Genomic DNA, 13,750 nt, shown 5'->3' on the forward strand with positions numbered 1-13,750 from the left:
GACGGGGCCGCGCGGGGCGGGCCGCGCTCGCGCGCTCACCTGGGCAACGGGCCCGCCCCCCGCCGCACGCACCACCGCACCGCGCCTATGGGGGTGTGCGGCGGCGACACTGCGCGCGGCGCTCCGGGGTCGCCCCTTCGCTCCGCGCACTGCCTGAGGCCGCTCCCCCCCGCGCCGGCTGGTGGAACAGTCCCGGCGAGAGGCCGGGTCGATGACAGATGCTGGCGCATGCGCAGGGAGCGCGGCCCGGGCGGCGATGGGTGCCCGTTCTGGAGCCGAGCTGCGAGGCGGCTCTGTGCCGCGGGTTCGAGTCCCCKCGGCGGCGGGTCGTGGCAGGCCGGACCCCGGGAGGGCTCTGCATGGCTCCAGCCTTCGCGAACCTCTCCGCTGTCACCCCGCTGTTGCCTACGGTGGCACCAAAACCTTTTCCTCCGCGTACGGGTCCGCACGCTGCACGACCGCGGCGGACAGCACGCACCTGCCCGCGGKCTCCCGTCCGACCAGCAGCCCTCGGAGACCCAAGTCCTGGGCTTTCCCTGAGCGTTATTTCTGTTCTTCCAAGCTGGAGTTACTTTTCGATACATATCCCTCTTCCTTTTAGTGCCCTTGCTGTTATTTAGTAGCACCATTTGCAGAAGGCGTTGTTTTATGCGGGGATGTGTTGGGATGAGGGGCTGGAAAGGGGCAGCCCCTGTCCCTGACCCGGCGTGTCCGCCAAGCGCTGGCCAGCGCGCTCTACACTGGTATTAAAATTTCCTTAAATCTACAAGCCATCCGTGCCTATTTATAGTCATTAATGGAAGATTTCATGGTAGTTTCAAAGGCATTAATCCAGGTCACAGAGCGAACTACCACTTCCCGCCTGGAGATGGTTCCCTCCGTCCAGCCTGAGTCCATTGCCAGGACCAAGGGGAGCTCACGGCTGCGCTCCTTTTCCTCCGTGGCCACGGGGGCTATCTTGCAGTGCACGAGTCACCCTCGGTGTCACCTCAGTGTGCACTTCAGACCCGCTTTGTGACTCTGGTTCTGTGTGTGCAAAGCTGTGTACACGAGTCTCTTCAATAACCACGCATCACTTGTGGCTTTCTCCTCAAGCTGTCTCAGCAGCAGAGGGCAAAGCGGAGGAACCCCACGGGCTGCTGCTGCTCAGCAGGTGTTCATCGGYCCTGCTCAGACTGCAAAACAAGGGCAAAATTGAAACGAACAAGCCGTTCCATGTAAGCACGCAACAAGGAGATAATTAAAAATATATCATAAGGAAACAGTGCCTAGTGTTCACGTGTCGYTCAATAGCTGCAGCAACAACGCACAGTGACCCCACGGTGCTACTTAGACCAAAGCCCAGGCGACACAGTCACCTACATCTTCGGGGTGAAAGCTCGGGCACTAGAGAAGCGAGCCACCAGCTGACGCCCGGYTGCCCTGCCATCACCYRCGGCTCATCCATCACCCACCGGCCYTTCCCGGCGGGGRCAGCGCTCCGGGGCCGCGGGGATGGCGAGGCGGCGGCGGGGCCGGGGCGGCGGCGGGCGGGCCCGTGGGAAGGAGGAGGAGGAAGAGGAGAAGGAGGAGGAAGAAGAGGCGGAAGCGGCGGCGGGCGATGGCCGGGGCGCTGCTGCGCGGAGYGCGGCGCTTCCCCTGGCTGTGCAACGTGCTGCTCTACGGGGGTTTGTTCGCGGCGGGGGACGCGGCGCAGCAGCTGCTGCGGGGACAGCCGCCCGACTGGGCGCAGACGCGGCGAGTGGCGCTGGTGGCGCTGGCCTTCCACGGCAACTTCAGCTACGTGTGGCTGCGGGCGCTGGAGCGGGCGCTGCCCGGCCGCCGCCCGCCCGCCGTGCTGGGCAAGGTGCTCTGCGATCAGCTCCTGGGCGCGCCCGTCGCCGTCCTGGCCTTCTACACGGGTGAGTGCCGGGGGCTCGCCCGGAGCCCCGCAGCGGCATCGGGACCGCCTGGCTCAGCGGGGCAGCCCGCACCGGCAGCGGGGTTCGCCATCCCGAGGGGGCCGGGCTGGCTGGATCCTCCTGCCCGCCCGGCGCGGCTCCCGCAGCCCCGAAACGCCGCTGCCCGGGGCCCTGCAGAGCCCGAGGATGCTGAACCGCCYGTGGCTCTTCAGAGCGTTCCATGAGGGTGCTGGAGCAAGGAGGCCTGCCCTGAGCTCGGTTGGGCRCGCTGCTTTTAATTAGCAACAAAAAATTCACAGCACCTTACAAGCATTGTGGTACCYATGTCTGTTTGAATTGCTCTGCTCAGTTTTCAGCATCAGCTGTCTCATTTTCCAAAACACAGCTGTAAATGTCAGGAAATACCACAGTTCAGCCAACCAGCTTCTGCTGTGAGAGTCCATAGAAATACAGCRTGCTACTAATGGCTAATCTCAAACGCTACCAAGTAAGAAGATACTTTAAAGAAGTCAGGTATCTATTTCAGAAATAAACATGTGGGAATAAGAAAATTAATAGGTGAGACTAATTAAATGCTCTCATTTAACTTAAACGTCATGTGGAAGAAGTGTAAGACAGGTCCTCTTTTTGTCTGGTATTGTGAGATCTGCATTCTGTGACCCCAACAGGGAAATCATTCAGTTTGTGGCTGGAGAGAAATKAAGTGAAAAAAGTCCAGCATCAGATACTTCCTCTCAAAATCTTAAATATGTTACAACTTAAGCTGAGAATGGCCCAAGGACCTGAAGAACCTGAAGGACCACAAAAGGGATAGTAAAAGTCCCTAAATTGGGTAGCAGTAAAATAATGTATCCATTGAGAGATACTGGAAACCTCATAGCATGGGAATACCTAGAAAGATTCCTGTGTTGGACTGAGCAGCCTCTGCTTATGTGCATATCTGTMGACTTGATTCTGGACAGACTTGTTAAAAGAATATTGTCTAATATTAGGTAGACAGAATGATATTTTTTTGTAATGTTATCAGTTTTTCTTTCAAAGTATTATATTTTGAGAAGAGTCTGGGAGGTCATTGAAAAATGTAAACATTTCATTTTTTGCRTTTTTTCTAATTGTTGTAACTATTTTACCACTAGGCATGAGTATCCTTCAGAAGAAAGAGGACATCTTTTCAGACTGTAAAAAGAAATTTTGGAATACATATAAGGTGAGGCAAGCATTTGCTTATCTCACAGATAAGAAAAAAAAAAGATAAAATTTTGAAATATTTCTTTCTCCAACACTGTTTTTACCCTTTCTCTCACTCCATTATTTGATTATGTGTAGGAAGCTYTAAGTACCAGCAGTCACGTGAAGTAAAGGCAGTTTGGGTTAGGCACTGCTGCCAGATGGGTGAAATGATGCCATTTAAAACATGTCCAGTGTTTATGTATATAAAACTCTTGCACCCAGCTCTGTTTAAATGACAGCCCTACAATTCAACACTGATTCAGAGTTTTTTTACCTTTTGTCTTAAGAACTACCCACACTAGTGTTTAGTTAGTGATACTACTGACAACACTTACATGCACACCTATTAAAATTATTCATATTATAGAGACACCTTCTTCAGGAATCATTTTTTGCCTGTACTTTTCTGTGACAATCTTCTCACTTTCAAAMCCACCATCCCTTGTTTTAAGAAGACTTAGCTATAAACATCTGGCTTTGATTTGCATTTCTGTGCACACAAGACAAAATTATCCGTGCTACCTCAGAGCTGATCAAGCTGAGAATGTTAAAGATTTCTCAGATGCAGGAAGAATGATGGATTAGCAGGAAAAACTATAACAGAAGGAGAAAAGATGATGCAATGTGAATTTCTCTTCATATTGTGCAACTGTATAGGTAGGATAGAAAAGGATTATTTTTCTTCCTATGGAAGATGATTCTAAAAGCAGTGCCCACTATATCCTATGAAAACATAAGGTTTCTATCAGCCTTATGTTCTGTGAGTAAGTTTTCCATTGATTTTTCTAAATATGCCTTACGTGTATGAGTAAGTAGAAGGAGCACTGCAAGTGTGAAATAAATAGAGTTCAGTGGTATTTTTCATTAATGGCTGAAACAAATGTTCACATGTTTAAACATTTGTTCACCCATCTGGTAAATGCGCTTATTGTGTCTGGTGTCAGATGTCTGTGAAGACTTAACTGTGCTTAGGGTTTTGTATTTAAAATGAGTTAGAGTTATCTGTTTGAAAAATTCAGAGCATAGAGGCTCGTGAAGATGATCAGAAGTTTAAAATGGCAACCTCTGAGTTAAGCAACTCCATTTGTAACTGAATAGTTTTTATTGACTTTACTCAAATATGTTTTGGTCTTCGCTAAATGTGGAAAAAATGAAYCTTGGTGGTTGAAATCTGTCGGAATAACAAATGATTTGTTTTCTTTTCAGACAGGACTGATGTACTGGCCCTTTGTGCAGGTGAGTTCTCAGGGTGGCTCTGTGATCCTTTCCTCTCCATAACACCCTGAGCAGCTCCTGTGTGTGACCCAGGAGAAGGCAGCRGGGCTGGCGGGTGTGTGACAATCCCTGGAGCACTAACTGAGCTCTCTCTCCTTCCAACACAGCTGTCAAACTTCATTTTGATCCCAGTTCACCTGCGAACAGCTTACACTGGGCTCTGTGGCTTTGCCTGGGCTACCTTCATTTGCTTTTCCCAACAGAGTGGRGATGGCACAGCAAAGTCAGCGTTTAAGTGGCTCCAAGGAGAGAAGGTCACTGCAGATGAAGAATCRTCAGACAAATAAGAACTTTAGTTCTGAGCGCATTCTAAATTGCTAAACTGGGTTTATGCAAGTCAGTAAATCACACTGCAGCCTCATTGTTGTGTTTAAAATAAGCAGTAATCTCAGCATTTGGTGCTTAGTATAAGCAGTGGAACAGTTTGTCTTTGTGCCTGTTTGTTTTTCATAAAAGAGGCCAGTTGTATATTGACATTTAATTATTTTCATGCTGTCAGCCCATCTCATCTGGGAACAACTGACTTACAGGGCAATGTAAGCATTTGCAAATCATGTCAGATTGCCTCACTGGGGAGAAATATTAACTGTAATTTAATTTTCAAGCAACTTGTAATTGCTAGAAAAAGGGAATAGGACATTAAATCATCAGTTGTCAGACTTGACAATTGTTATCAATGCAAGATTACTTTTGCTGAACAAAATTTAATGGATTCCATATCTAAAAAGTGGCATTGAATCTGTTTTATTGAGAGGGAACAAAAGTGCTGAATTTGTAGAGCCCACTTTTCTATGGGCTCAACTTGTTTTATTCTACATGAAAATTTATATAGCAAAAGAATTCTTTCATAGAATATACAATCCTGRAATATATTTGTACAGGTTTTATCTCAGCTGGGAGAATAAAGACAGCTTTGGTCAGAGCCCTTGGTGTGGGTCATGARCAGCACCTGCACGGTGGAACCCACSCAGGTCCTGCAGTGATTTTTGTTCTGTGTGCAGCCACTGCTTCCTTTGCTCCTCCAGGGCCAAAGTATTCAAAAGTACATGGGAGTCTTGACTCCTCCACTCTTTTCAACTGAAAGAGTGTAATTAAGATTTTGGAGAAAAAGAGCATGGGAAGAAAGGCAACATGAATGGCAGAATCAAGCTACATATATCAGGAACTATAATTTCTTCCTCAAATGGCTTTTAAACATTCCTATTCATAGAAGATGCTGGGTAACTGTACATAGGAGACTAGGAGAAGGTGAAAATGAATTATGGATCTGCTTTGTCAGTTTGAGGATCCGGTCTGGATACGGGTATTTTTTAAATGTGCATATGTATCTGAGAACAGGAACTGTGCAAATTTCTGTGATTGCATTAAGTTGAAGTCAGACCAGTAAAGGAGCCCTCACTGTATTAGACTGGGATTTTATGCCTTGGAGTCACTGAACTATAAGCTTGAAAGAGTATCTGATTTAATGGGCCTGATTCTAAAGAGAAGACTCATCCCTCTGTTACAACAGTAATAAACCACTTTGAGGAATGTCTGAATTCCTCACTCTTGTCTAAATAGTGTACCAAAGGCTCCTTAGGCTATAAATACACATTCCTTTGGCCAGCAGCTCTACTACTTAATATATTGCTAACAATTATTTGTCACTGTGGGAGCCCAGTGCTGCTTAGCTGAGAAAGGAAAAGGGATCATGCAAGCACTGCCCAATCTATTTCAGCTAAAATCAAYTTGTTGGGCATAACCCAGTGGTCAGGAGAGGTGCCCATGTAGCTTTGAGCAGAGGACTGAAGCAGTGGGAAGAGGGTAGATGGCAGGGGGCTGTATAATGAAACTGTTCAAGTCCTCAGGGTAAAGAAGCAATTGCAGTAGTGGTTTTGGGTTTTTTTTTTTTTTTCTGTTGATGTTTTCAGGATCAGACTAGTGTTTTAAAGTCTGTTCTATTTGTTAAGAGCTAGAAGTTTCGGTAAGGTGAGCTGATTAAGTGTTTAACTTTTTTTTACAGATGCTATTTATTTTTATTTCTTCTTGTGCCTTAAGTGTTTAATGATTAATAGCATTCACTTGGAGAAGGGAACTGGAAAATAATKTTATTGCAAGGAGAGTGAAATGGTGTTGGTTTGCTGTCAAGCAGTATGGGATGTTTTGCTGTAACTCAGAGCAAAAAATCTTTCTTCATGGGTATGGTTGGTAAAACTTAATCCCCAGATGAGTCAAGAATTTATAACTTGTGATCTGTGTAATACTGACGCCTTTCTTCATCAGGACTAACTAATAAATGGAAGATTCATCTATTATTTTAAATGGCTTAAAAGCTTATACAAACTGTGCTTTATTGCTTTCTGCTTTTGTGCTGCCAGCTTTTTGCTTGGGAATTTGAGCTAAATCCTGCTTTGTCTTCAAGTTTCTCTGGCTGGGGAGTTCAGGATTTCTCTCCATATTTCTATTACTTCAAGTGCAGTTCTTTCATGTAATGGAAGCCTGTGGCTCTTATATTTCAGTAGACTTTAGATCCTGCTTAATCCTTTCACTTTCTCTGTTTCTCTTGTTAAGGCAYTTGACAGCTAAGTAACACAACTCCCTCTCACATAAAAAACCTGTGTTTCTTTTTTTTCTAAATTATCAGCACTGATTGGTCTTACAAACATTTTAGACCCACATAATGCAAAAGAGTGAAGCTGTCTTGGGACAGTTTCTCAGKGTGCATAAATTAATGGACCTTCTAAAGATTTTCTTCCTCTGGCAGTTTAATCTGAGGACMTAATCCCTGAGATGTTAGAGCCTTCATTATTTCTTGACACATTTTTGGCTTAGAAGATTAATGTCACAAAATAATASAGTTGTTGGGGTTGGAAAGGACCTCTGGGATGTTCAGCCCAGCCCATCTAGTCCARCCCTATTTGACACATATGTAAACTTTTGCTTGCTTGCTTCTTCTAGCAACTCAATAATTTATTGGGGGAGAAAAATAAAAAAAAATGGGCAAGATTTCTCCTGATGTCTCTCTGCTACCCTTTCAAAAACAGTCATAAGGGCTTTATAACTATTTCAAGGAATTGCACTGATCTTACTGCCAGCTGAACATGCAGATTTCCACAGCCAGCAGGATGAACAGAATTATACATCACACAGGTGCTCAGGAAGGAGCAGCACACTGCCACTTGCTATTAGACATGCAGTCAGGTGGTTTTTTTATCATGAATCCTCTCTAAGAGCAAATGGGATGAGCAGACATTTATATCAGGCACAGCTCCATGTTGTTCTGGATGGTCGTGGAGATGTGGAGTCTGAATTTGATAAAATGAGAATTTCARAATTTATTTTTCTACTGCGAATCTTTTATGTAAATGAACCTTCTGTACTTACTAGTATGCTAAATACATCCTTCTTGGAAAATTCACCAGAAGGCCTCTGTCTTTTTCACACCAGAAGCACCCATCCAGTAACAGAGCATAAAATAACCAGTTCCTGCTGCAGCGAAGGTGAAACTGCCTCTAATCTGTTRCCATATCTGATATGTTGAATTCTCTTTATAGAACAACCTTTGAAATCTTTGCAGTTCAGCCTTCCAATTCTCTGCTGTAAGCGCCAGTGCTTCCTGCTTGTGCTGCTGCCTCTACTGCTACTGCCAATCCAGTGAGATGTGCAAGAAATACTTGAATTTTACTGAAACCATGAATTTCAAGTTGACTGAAATTGTTGATGTTTTTGCAAAGGCTTAATAAACATTTAACACTGTTCTTTGRCTCTGTCTTTAACTAGCATGTGTATAAACAAAGCAAGTTCTCACGTAAAGTTCTTATGGGATCTTCATGGACCACCTGCAGCAAAAAGCTCAAGTTGATGCCATAGACCTTAACACAGCAGMAGAGTAAAAGTTAAGCAGGGATTATTCACTCCCTTTAAAGTTTAGTTAGATAACTTTAGTCAACTGCCATTTCTGAACAAATTCTGAACAGAACTCCCATCTTCAAAGTCTTATGCTGAAGCCGGTGGACTTAATTTTTTTTATTAAAAAGATATACAATTTTGATGTAATTATTTCTTTAGATAATTAAGATATTTGCAGAAGGAATTGAGGAATTCAGGTAAGAAAAATAAATAACTTTTCTAGGGAACAGAGGTTAGCAATGGGGTCCTTACTGAAGGGCCTCACTCAAAATGGTAGGGAAGATTTGAAGCTGAATATATTCCACAACTGGAAGAGAGACACCACCTCCATTCCCTGCTGTAACTTCTTGTATATTTAGAATGAGGAGGAAGCTTTATGGAAAGATTTCAAGTTGGAAAATTCTGTTTCCTAGACTTCATGGCCAACAGGGAGAAAAAGGATCATTCAGTCTGAATCCTTGGATAGTGCARAGCCAAGAGTTCTCCTGAATCACASCYGTGATGCCGAGTTCAGTGCCATGTAGGAACTTACCCGAAGAATTCAAGCAGCACAGTTCTGCATCTCAAAGAAATTATTTATGTGTTCTTATGACGTTTTATTACCTACYCACATCAATCTAGCCTTAATATTCTGATAAAATGTTACTCCTGTTCTGACAAGATTTAAAGACTTGCTACAGCAGGCAAGTAAGTGGTAAGCAAAGGTTTTGTTTGTTCCTTGGATAAACTGGAATAGGTTTAGCACTGATAACCTTTTGATGAATCRTTCTTGAAACCAATTTGCAAACCCTTTTTTGCTGTGCAACCTCTGATTTGAAATGTAGACCATAACACTGTATTAATCCCAGTGACTTTCACATGTGCCTCAGATGTATTTTTTTTTTTTTATTTCTGCATAATATTCCTGTGCTTAAACAGCCAAGGACTGTATGTCCTCTCTTAATGTCCAAACTGCACTGAGAATTCACATGCAATTGCCAGTCCACAATGTCTGAAGTTACTGTAATCCATTTTTAACAAGAAATAAGAATGCAGGTTACACATCTGTATGCGTTGCATATACTTTTCAACACCATCCACCTTAACAAGCACTGCCTTCCCCTTTTTTTTTTTTTTTCAGTTTATTAATTTAATGTAGTAGTACCTGAAAATCCTGCAGCTTGTATCCAGATAGAAAAACAGACTTTAATGCAAAGAGTATAGCAGAATGTATCATTCCCCTCTATGTAGCACTCGTAACAATTACACCTTYTTGTGCTGGAAGAAATCTTGAGCCCAGAAAAGGCTAATGAGGGGTGAAGAATGGTCAGAACAGACATTATCAAGGACAGCGCTGCTGCAGCAGCAACATGAGAGGACTTAGGAAACTGAAAAATGGGTGTTTCAGTTTGCTGTGCTTGGGGAGAACCAGCTGGGAAGCTGTGGCTGTAAAAGAAAGGGGAAAAATGGGGGCAGGTGGGTGTGCTCACACTTGGGGGTTTTGTGAGGGATGTAATAGGGGACATCTACACAAATGCTTCCCTCTCCTAAAAGAGCTTAAAAATGGGATGTTGATACAGTCACACTTTCCCATTTTACACCCTCCAGACTGATACAAGCAAAGAGAGACCAAGAGGGAGTAATTCAAGTTACTGCTCTTCCCTGGAGTCTGTATCTTACTGCAACTGAGATGTGCACTTAGTGTGTGCAAACTTAAGAATAAACCCTTGTTATCATTTGATTTATCAGGATAGCAGCTTTCCTCTCACTGCACAAACATTTAGGAAAGAAAACCACTAGTTTTGATGATTTCTCTTTCCACCTCTAGTTGTTTTCTTTCTACTATTCTATGCTGACCTGAAGAAATCAACCTCTGAAAGACTGGTCCCCTGTGGTATTCCTGTTCTGCCACTGCTTACACCTGTCTGTGAAGCAAAAACCACCTTTAAGTTACTTGCTAAAGGTGTTCAGCTGCTTCCATTTCAYGCATCACATCCTTTTACATCCAAAATGTAACAAGACTGTTAAYTGCAGCTGATTAACCATGACATGCCAATGACACTGAAGGATTTTGCACTAGCTCTSCATCTAGGCTGGGATGGTCATCATACGGTAATGAATTATTACACGTTCCTAATTACACCTGATACAGTCATGCAGTGTTTTGCTTACTGTTTTGGGGCAGAAATAAAAAATAATAATAAAAGAAAGCACAGTGGAGCACAGGTACAATTAGAGAGAGAAAATCAAGCCACAAAGAAACCCTTTCAGAATTCAGGGCAGTGACATTGTAGCTTCCAGTTCCAGTGAGGGAGTGGTGAAATGGCCCAGAGAAGTGGGGGTGTGTGTTAGGATGGAGGGGTAACAGAGCACTCACACTGCASAGGAACGTGCATCAGCAGGGCACTGACACAGTCTCTGGGTGCTCACAGCTCACAGGCATTTGGAGCTCTCTGTGTGACATTCCAGCCTGTGCAGGTAAAATGGAAGCTTACAGAAAGTCACATTTTGGACTCTGTGAAACAAGGAAAGGCTCAGGCCCTGGGAGAGCTGTGCCTGGGGCTGTGTGCTGCTGTGTTTGCAAAATTCGCACAGGATGTTTATCACTCCAAAATGGACRTGCCCACATACACACTGAAATATTACTTGTTGCCTGCTGTGTTTGCCAGTCTAAAATAGCCCAGACCAATTTATCCCAACATCTAAATTTACTGAACTCAAACATCTGTTTTTCTCAGGTAGCTATGGACACCCATCACTGATGCAAAAGCCACCTGCACCATGACTCACCTGCACAAATGCCAGCCCAGTCATACCACTGGACTCGGCTTCAAATGCCAAAAATAAAACACTTACATGGGTGACTTCACTACCCATGRTATTAGTAACGCATTGACAGAGGCTATAGAGTCTTTTTCTGTAAAATTTGTACCTTAAAAAGACAGTGAATGTAGAAAGAATTTACTGACACAAAAGTAAAATGGGGAAAAGAAGAGTTTATAGAAGTAAGTTTCTGAAATCTGTGGTTTTTTTACAGCTTTCGGGGTGTGCAGATTGTTCCCATTCTTTCTACCAGACATTTATGCCCTGTCTCTTTGCTGCTGCATCTCCTGAATTTGTGCTGTGTATTCTGACCTTCTACACAAAAAAATAGCTGAGATAAATCTAAGTAAGTCACATCTGCCATGGGGCATCTGTGATGTCTGACAGAGGCCAGAGAGCGAGATAGGAGAGTGGATTTGCCAACAATTCCTGCCTGGCTATAGCCCCTGGTGGCAGGATTTAGTGAGAAATGGGAAACGACTGCAAGAACAAAGTGCACCTCTGTTTCTCTATCAGGCATTAAGATATGAGCAGTGAGAAGAGAACTGAATTCTCATATTTTCTTCATTAACACTGCTTTCAGCAGAAGAAAACCAGCCTCCATGAGTAAAAAAGTGCATTTTTAAATTTATGTTGCCAAGTCCACTGAAAGACTTCATCAGCAGGAGAGAAATTTAATTCCACTGACAAATGCAGCAGCAGCAATGCTCCAGTCACAGTAACAAAAATGTTAATCTTACATTAGCAAAATAATTGGCACATATTTAGGCCCTACTGTTGCAAAAACTTTCATGCAAATGATCTCAGCGGGGTGGCTCCACACACCTGCTSTTATGTGGAGAACTGGACCCTTGCTGGAGCTTGTGCCTTTTCAAAATGGGCAGGTGAAAACTTCAAAATTACAGTAAAWCACCTTATACATTCTTGGCTTTATGCAAATAAATTCTTTGTATCCTAGTTCTTGGCTAGCGGGTGTTTTTCACCCATGTAACAAAAGCAGAGCTTTAAATATTCAACTATTTTTAGGATCACTCCTCTGTCTCCTAAACAATGCACTAGGATTGTAATTACCTAATAAACTTGAAAGGATGGTTTGAAGTCAAATAGTCCTCACATCCACCAAAAATTGGCCCTCCTCCCTGATCAGGCTGTTTCCCTTAGTCCCACTCTCATCCAGATCCCAGATGGACTCTAATTCCTCCYACGCCTGTGTTCCTCACTTGTAGCAGTGAGTCAGTCCAGCCCACCCCAGCAGGCAGCTGCAGCATCACCCAAAATCAGCTGTGCAGAGTCCTGCCACCAGCTTTCCTGCTTGACTCACAGCTCTGTTTGGGCTCTGKCTCCAAAGGCCAAAACCAGCGAGGATGAAGCACTGCACAGCCAACAAGAGCTGTTCCAGCACGTCTGGTGCTCAATTCATGGCATGACTCTGCAGAGCACAGCTGGCAGAGAAAAACCAGAGTGGCCTGAAGATGTCCTAAAACTGTCCAACTCATCTTGTTAGAGAATTCCAGTCCTCAGGGAGACAAACAGAGAAATTTTCAGTTACAATTTTAAAAGCAATGTGGAGGTTTTCTCACCTCCAACACGAACTGTTCACACAATAGCACTGATGTGTGCCAGTCCAACCASTAAGTGTGTCACTGAATGCAGAGGTAGTATTTTTGAATTGTTGGTGACTGAAGGACAAGACTTTGCAGGCAAAGGAAGATGACAAATAAATGAGTTTTTCCAGTATTCACCCAGAATACTCCATGATTCTTTATARATGAGGCAAAAAGTGCTAAACCCCTGATTTGATAACCTGTCTAACTCCTGCTTCATTGTCTTTGTGTCAGAAATGACACCACTCACAGTAAAGGGCACCAGGAAAGGTAGTCTCCAACTGTAAAATKCTGCTCGGGGATTTCATACATATAACCTCCCCTACAAGGAAAGAAAAAACTTAGTAATAACAATAATAATCATCACACTTGTGCTTCCTGCAAAGTCATTTCCTTTATTCCCAGCAGGCTGCATAAGCAGCAAAGCTGCATGCTGGTGAAAAATGAGAAACACAAAACCCCATCACTTGTTTGAGTGCTGTCCTCTGGCTTTCTGGCGATGTGGTGCTGGAGCGGGTGTTAATMCAGCCAGTGCTGGACTTTCAGGAGAGGCAAGGGCTGCATGCACAGCGACCTGAGATGTGTCAGACTGCACAAGCCACGAGTGGCTGTGGATGTTACCACGATTCCCCAGCTGCTCAGGTGAGAAGATGTGCCCAGCCCTGCACCGGCTACAAGATGGACAGTCCAGCCGTGCTCTGGCAGCGAGCGGGTTTGCAAACTCTCACCTGCCGGGTGATTTGGGAGCGCAAGGGGAGAGCTGCCCACAGGGCTGGGCTGGGCTGGACAGGGCAGGGCAGGGCAGGGCAGGGCAGGGATGGGCAGGGATGGGCAGGGATGGGCAGGGCAGGGCTGGACACAGCAGGGCTGGGATGGGCTGGGATGGGCAGGGCAGGGCAGCGAGCCGGGGGCACGGAGCTCAGGGCAGCACCCCGGGGCGGGCAGTGCCCACCCGAGCGGGCGGGGCGTGCGTGCAGCATGTGCGGGCTGTGCCATCGCTTTGTGCCGGGCTCGCCCGCCCCAGCCCCGCACTGAGCATGTGCCGGGGCC

General features: G+C 44.9%; 1 protein-coding gene across 2 annotated transcripts in view; it reads left to right on the top strand.

Annotated features, from left to right (window-relative positions):
* Positions 1-1,578: 1,578 nt before the first annotated feature.
* BMERB1 (bMERB domain containing 1) overlaps positions 1,579-13,750 on the top strand; it is a 55,902-nt gene continuing 43,730 nt past the window's right edge. Inside the window, exons 1-4 of one of the 2 annotated variants that reach the window (XM_057367321.1) lie at positions 1,579-1,901; positions 3,038-3,108; positions 4,338-4,367; positions 4,514-8,135. In XM_057367321.1, the coding sequence (XP_057223304.1) occupies positions 1,601-1,901; positions 3,038-3,108; positions 4,338-4,367; positions 4,514-4,693 (582 nt within the window). In that variant the 5' untranslated portion in view covers positions 1,579-1,600 and the 3' untranslated portion in view covers positions 4,694-8,135. Of the gene's footprint in view, positions 1,902-3,037; positions 3,109-4,337; positions 4,368-4,513; positions 8,136-13,750 lie in introns of those variants that run through there. The other variant, XM_057367322.1, reaches the window with a different exon arrangement.

The sequence above is a fragment of the Malurus melanocephalus genome, unplaced genomic scaffold (assembly GCF_030028575.1).
Source record: "Malurus melanocephalus ecotype Western Australia unplaced genomic scaffold, MMel_1.1 scaffold_77, whole genome shotgun sequence".
NCBI classification, from domain to species: Eukaryota; Metazoa; Chordata; class Aves; order Passeriformes; family Maluridae; genus Malurus; species Malurus melanocephalus.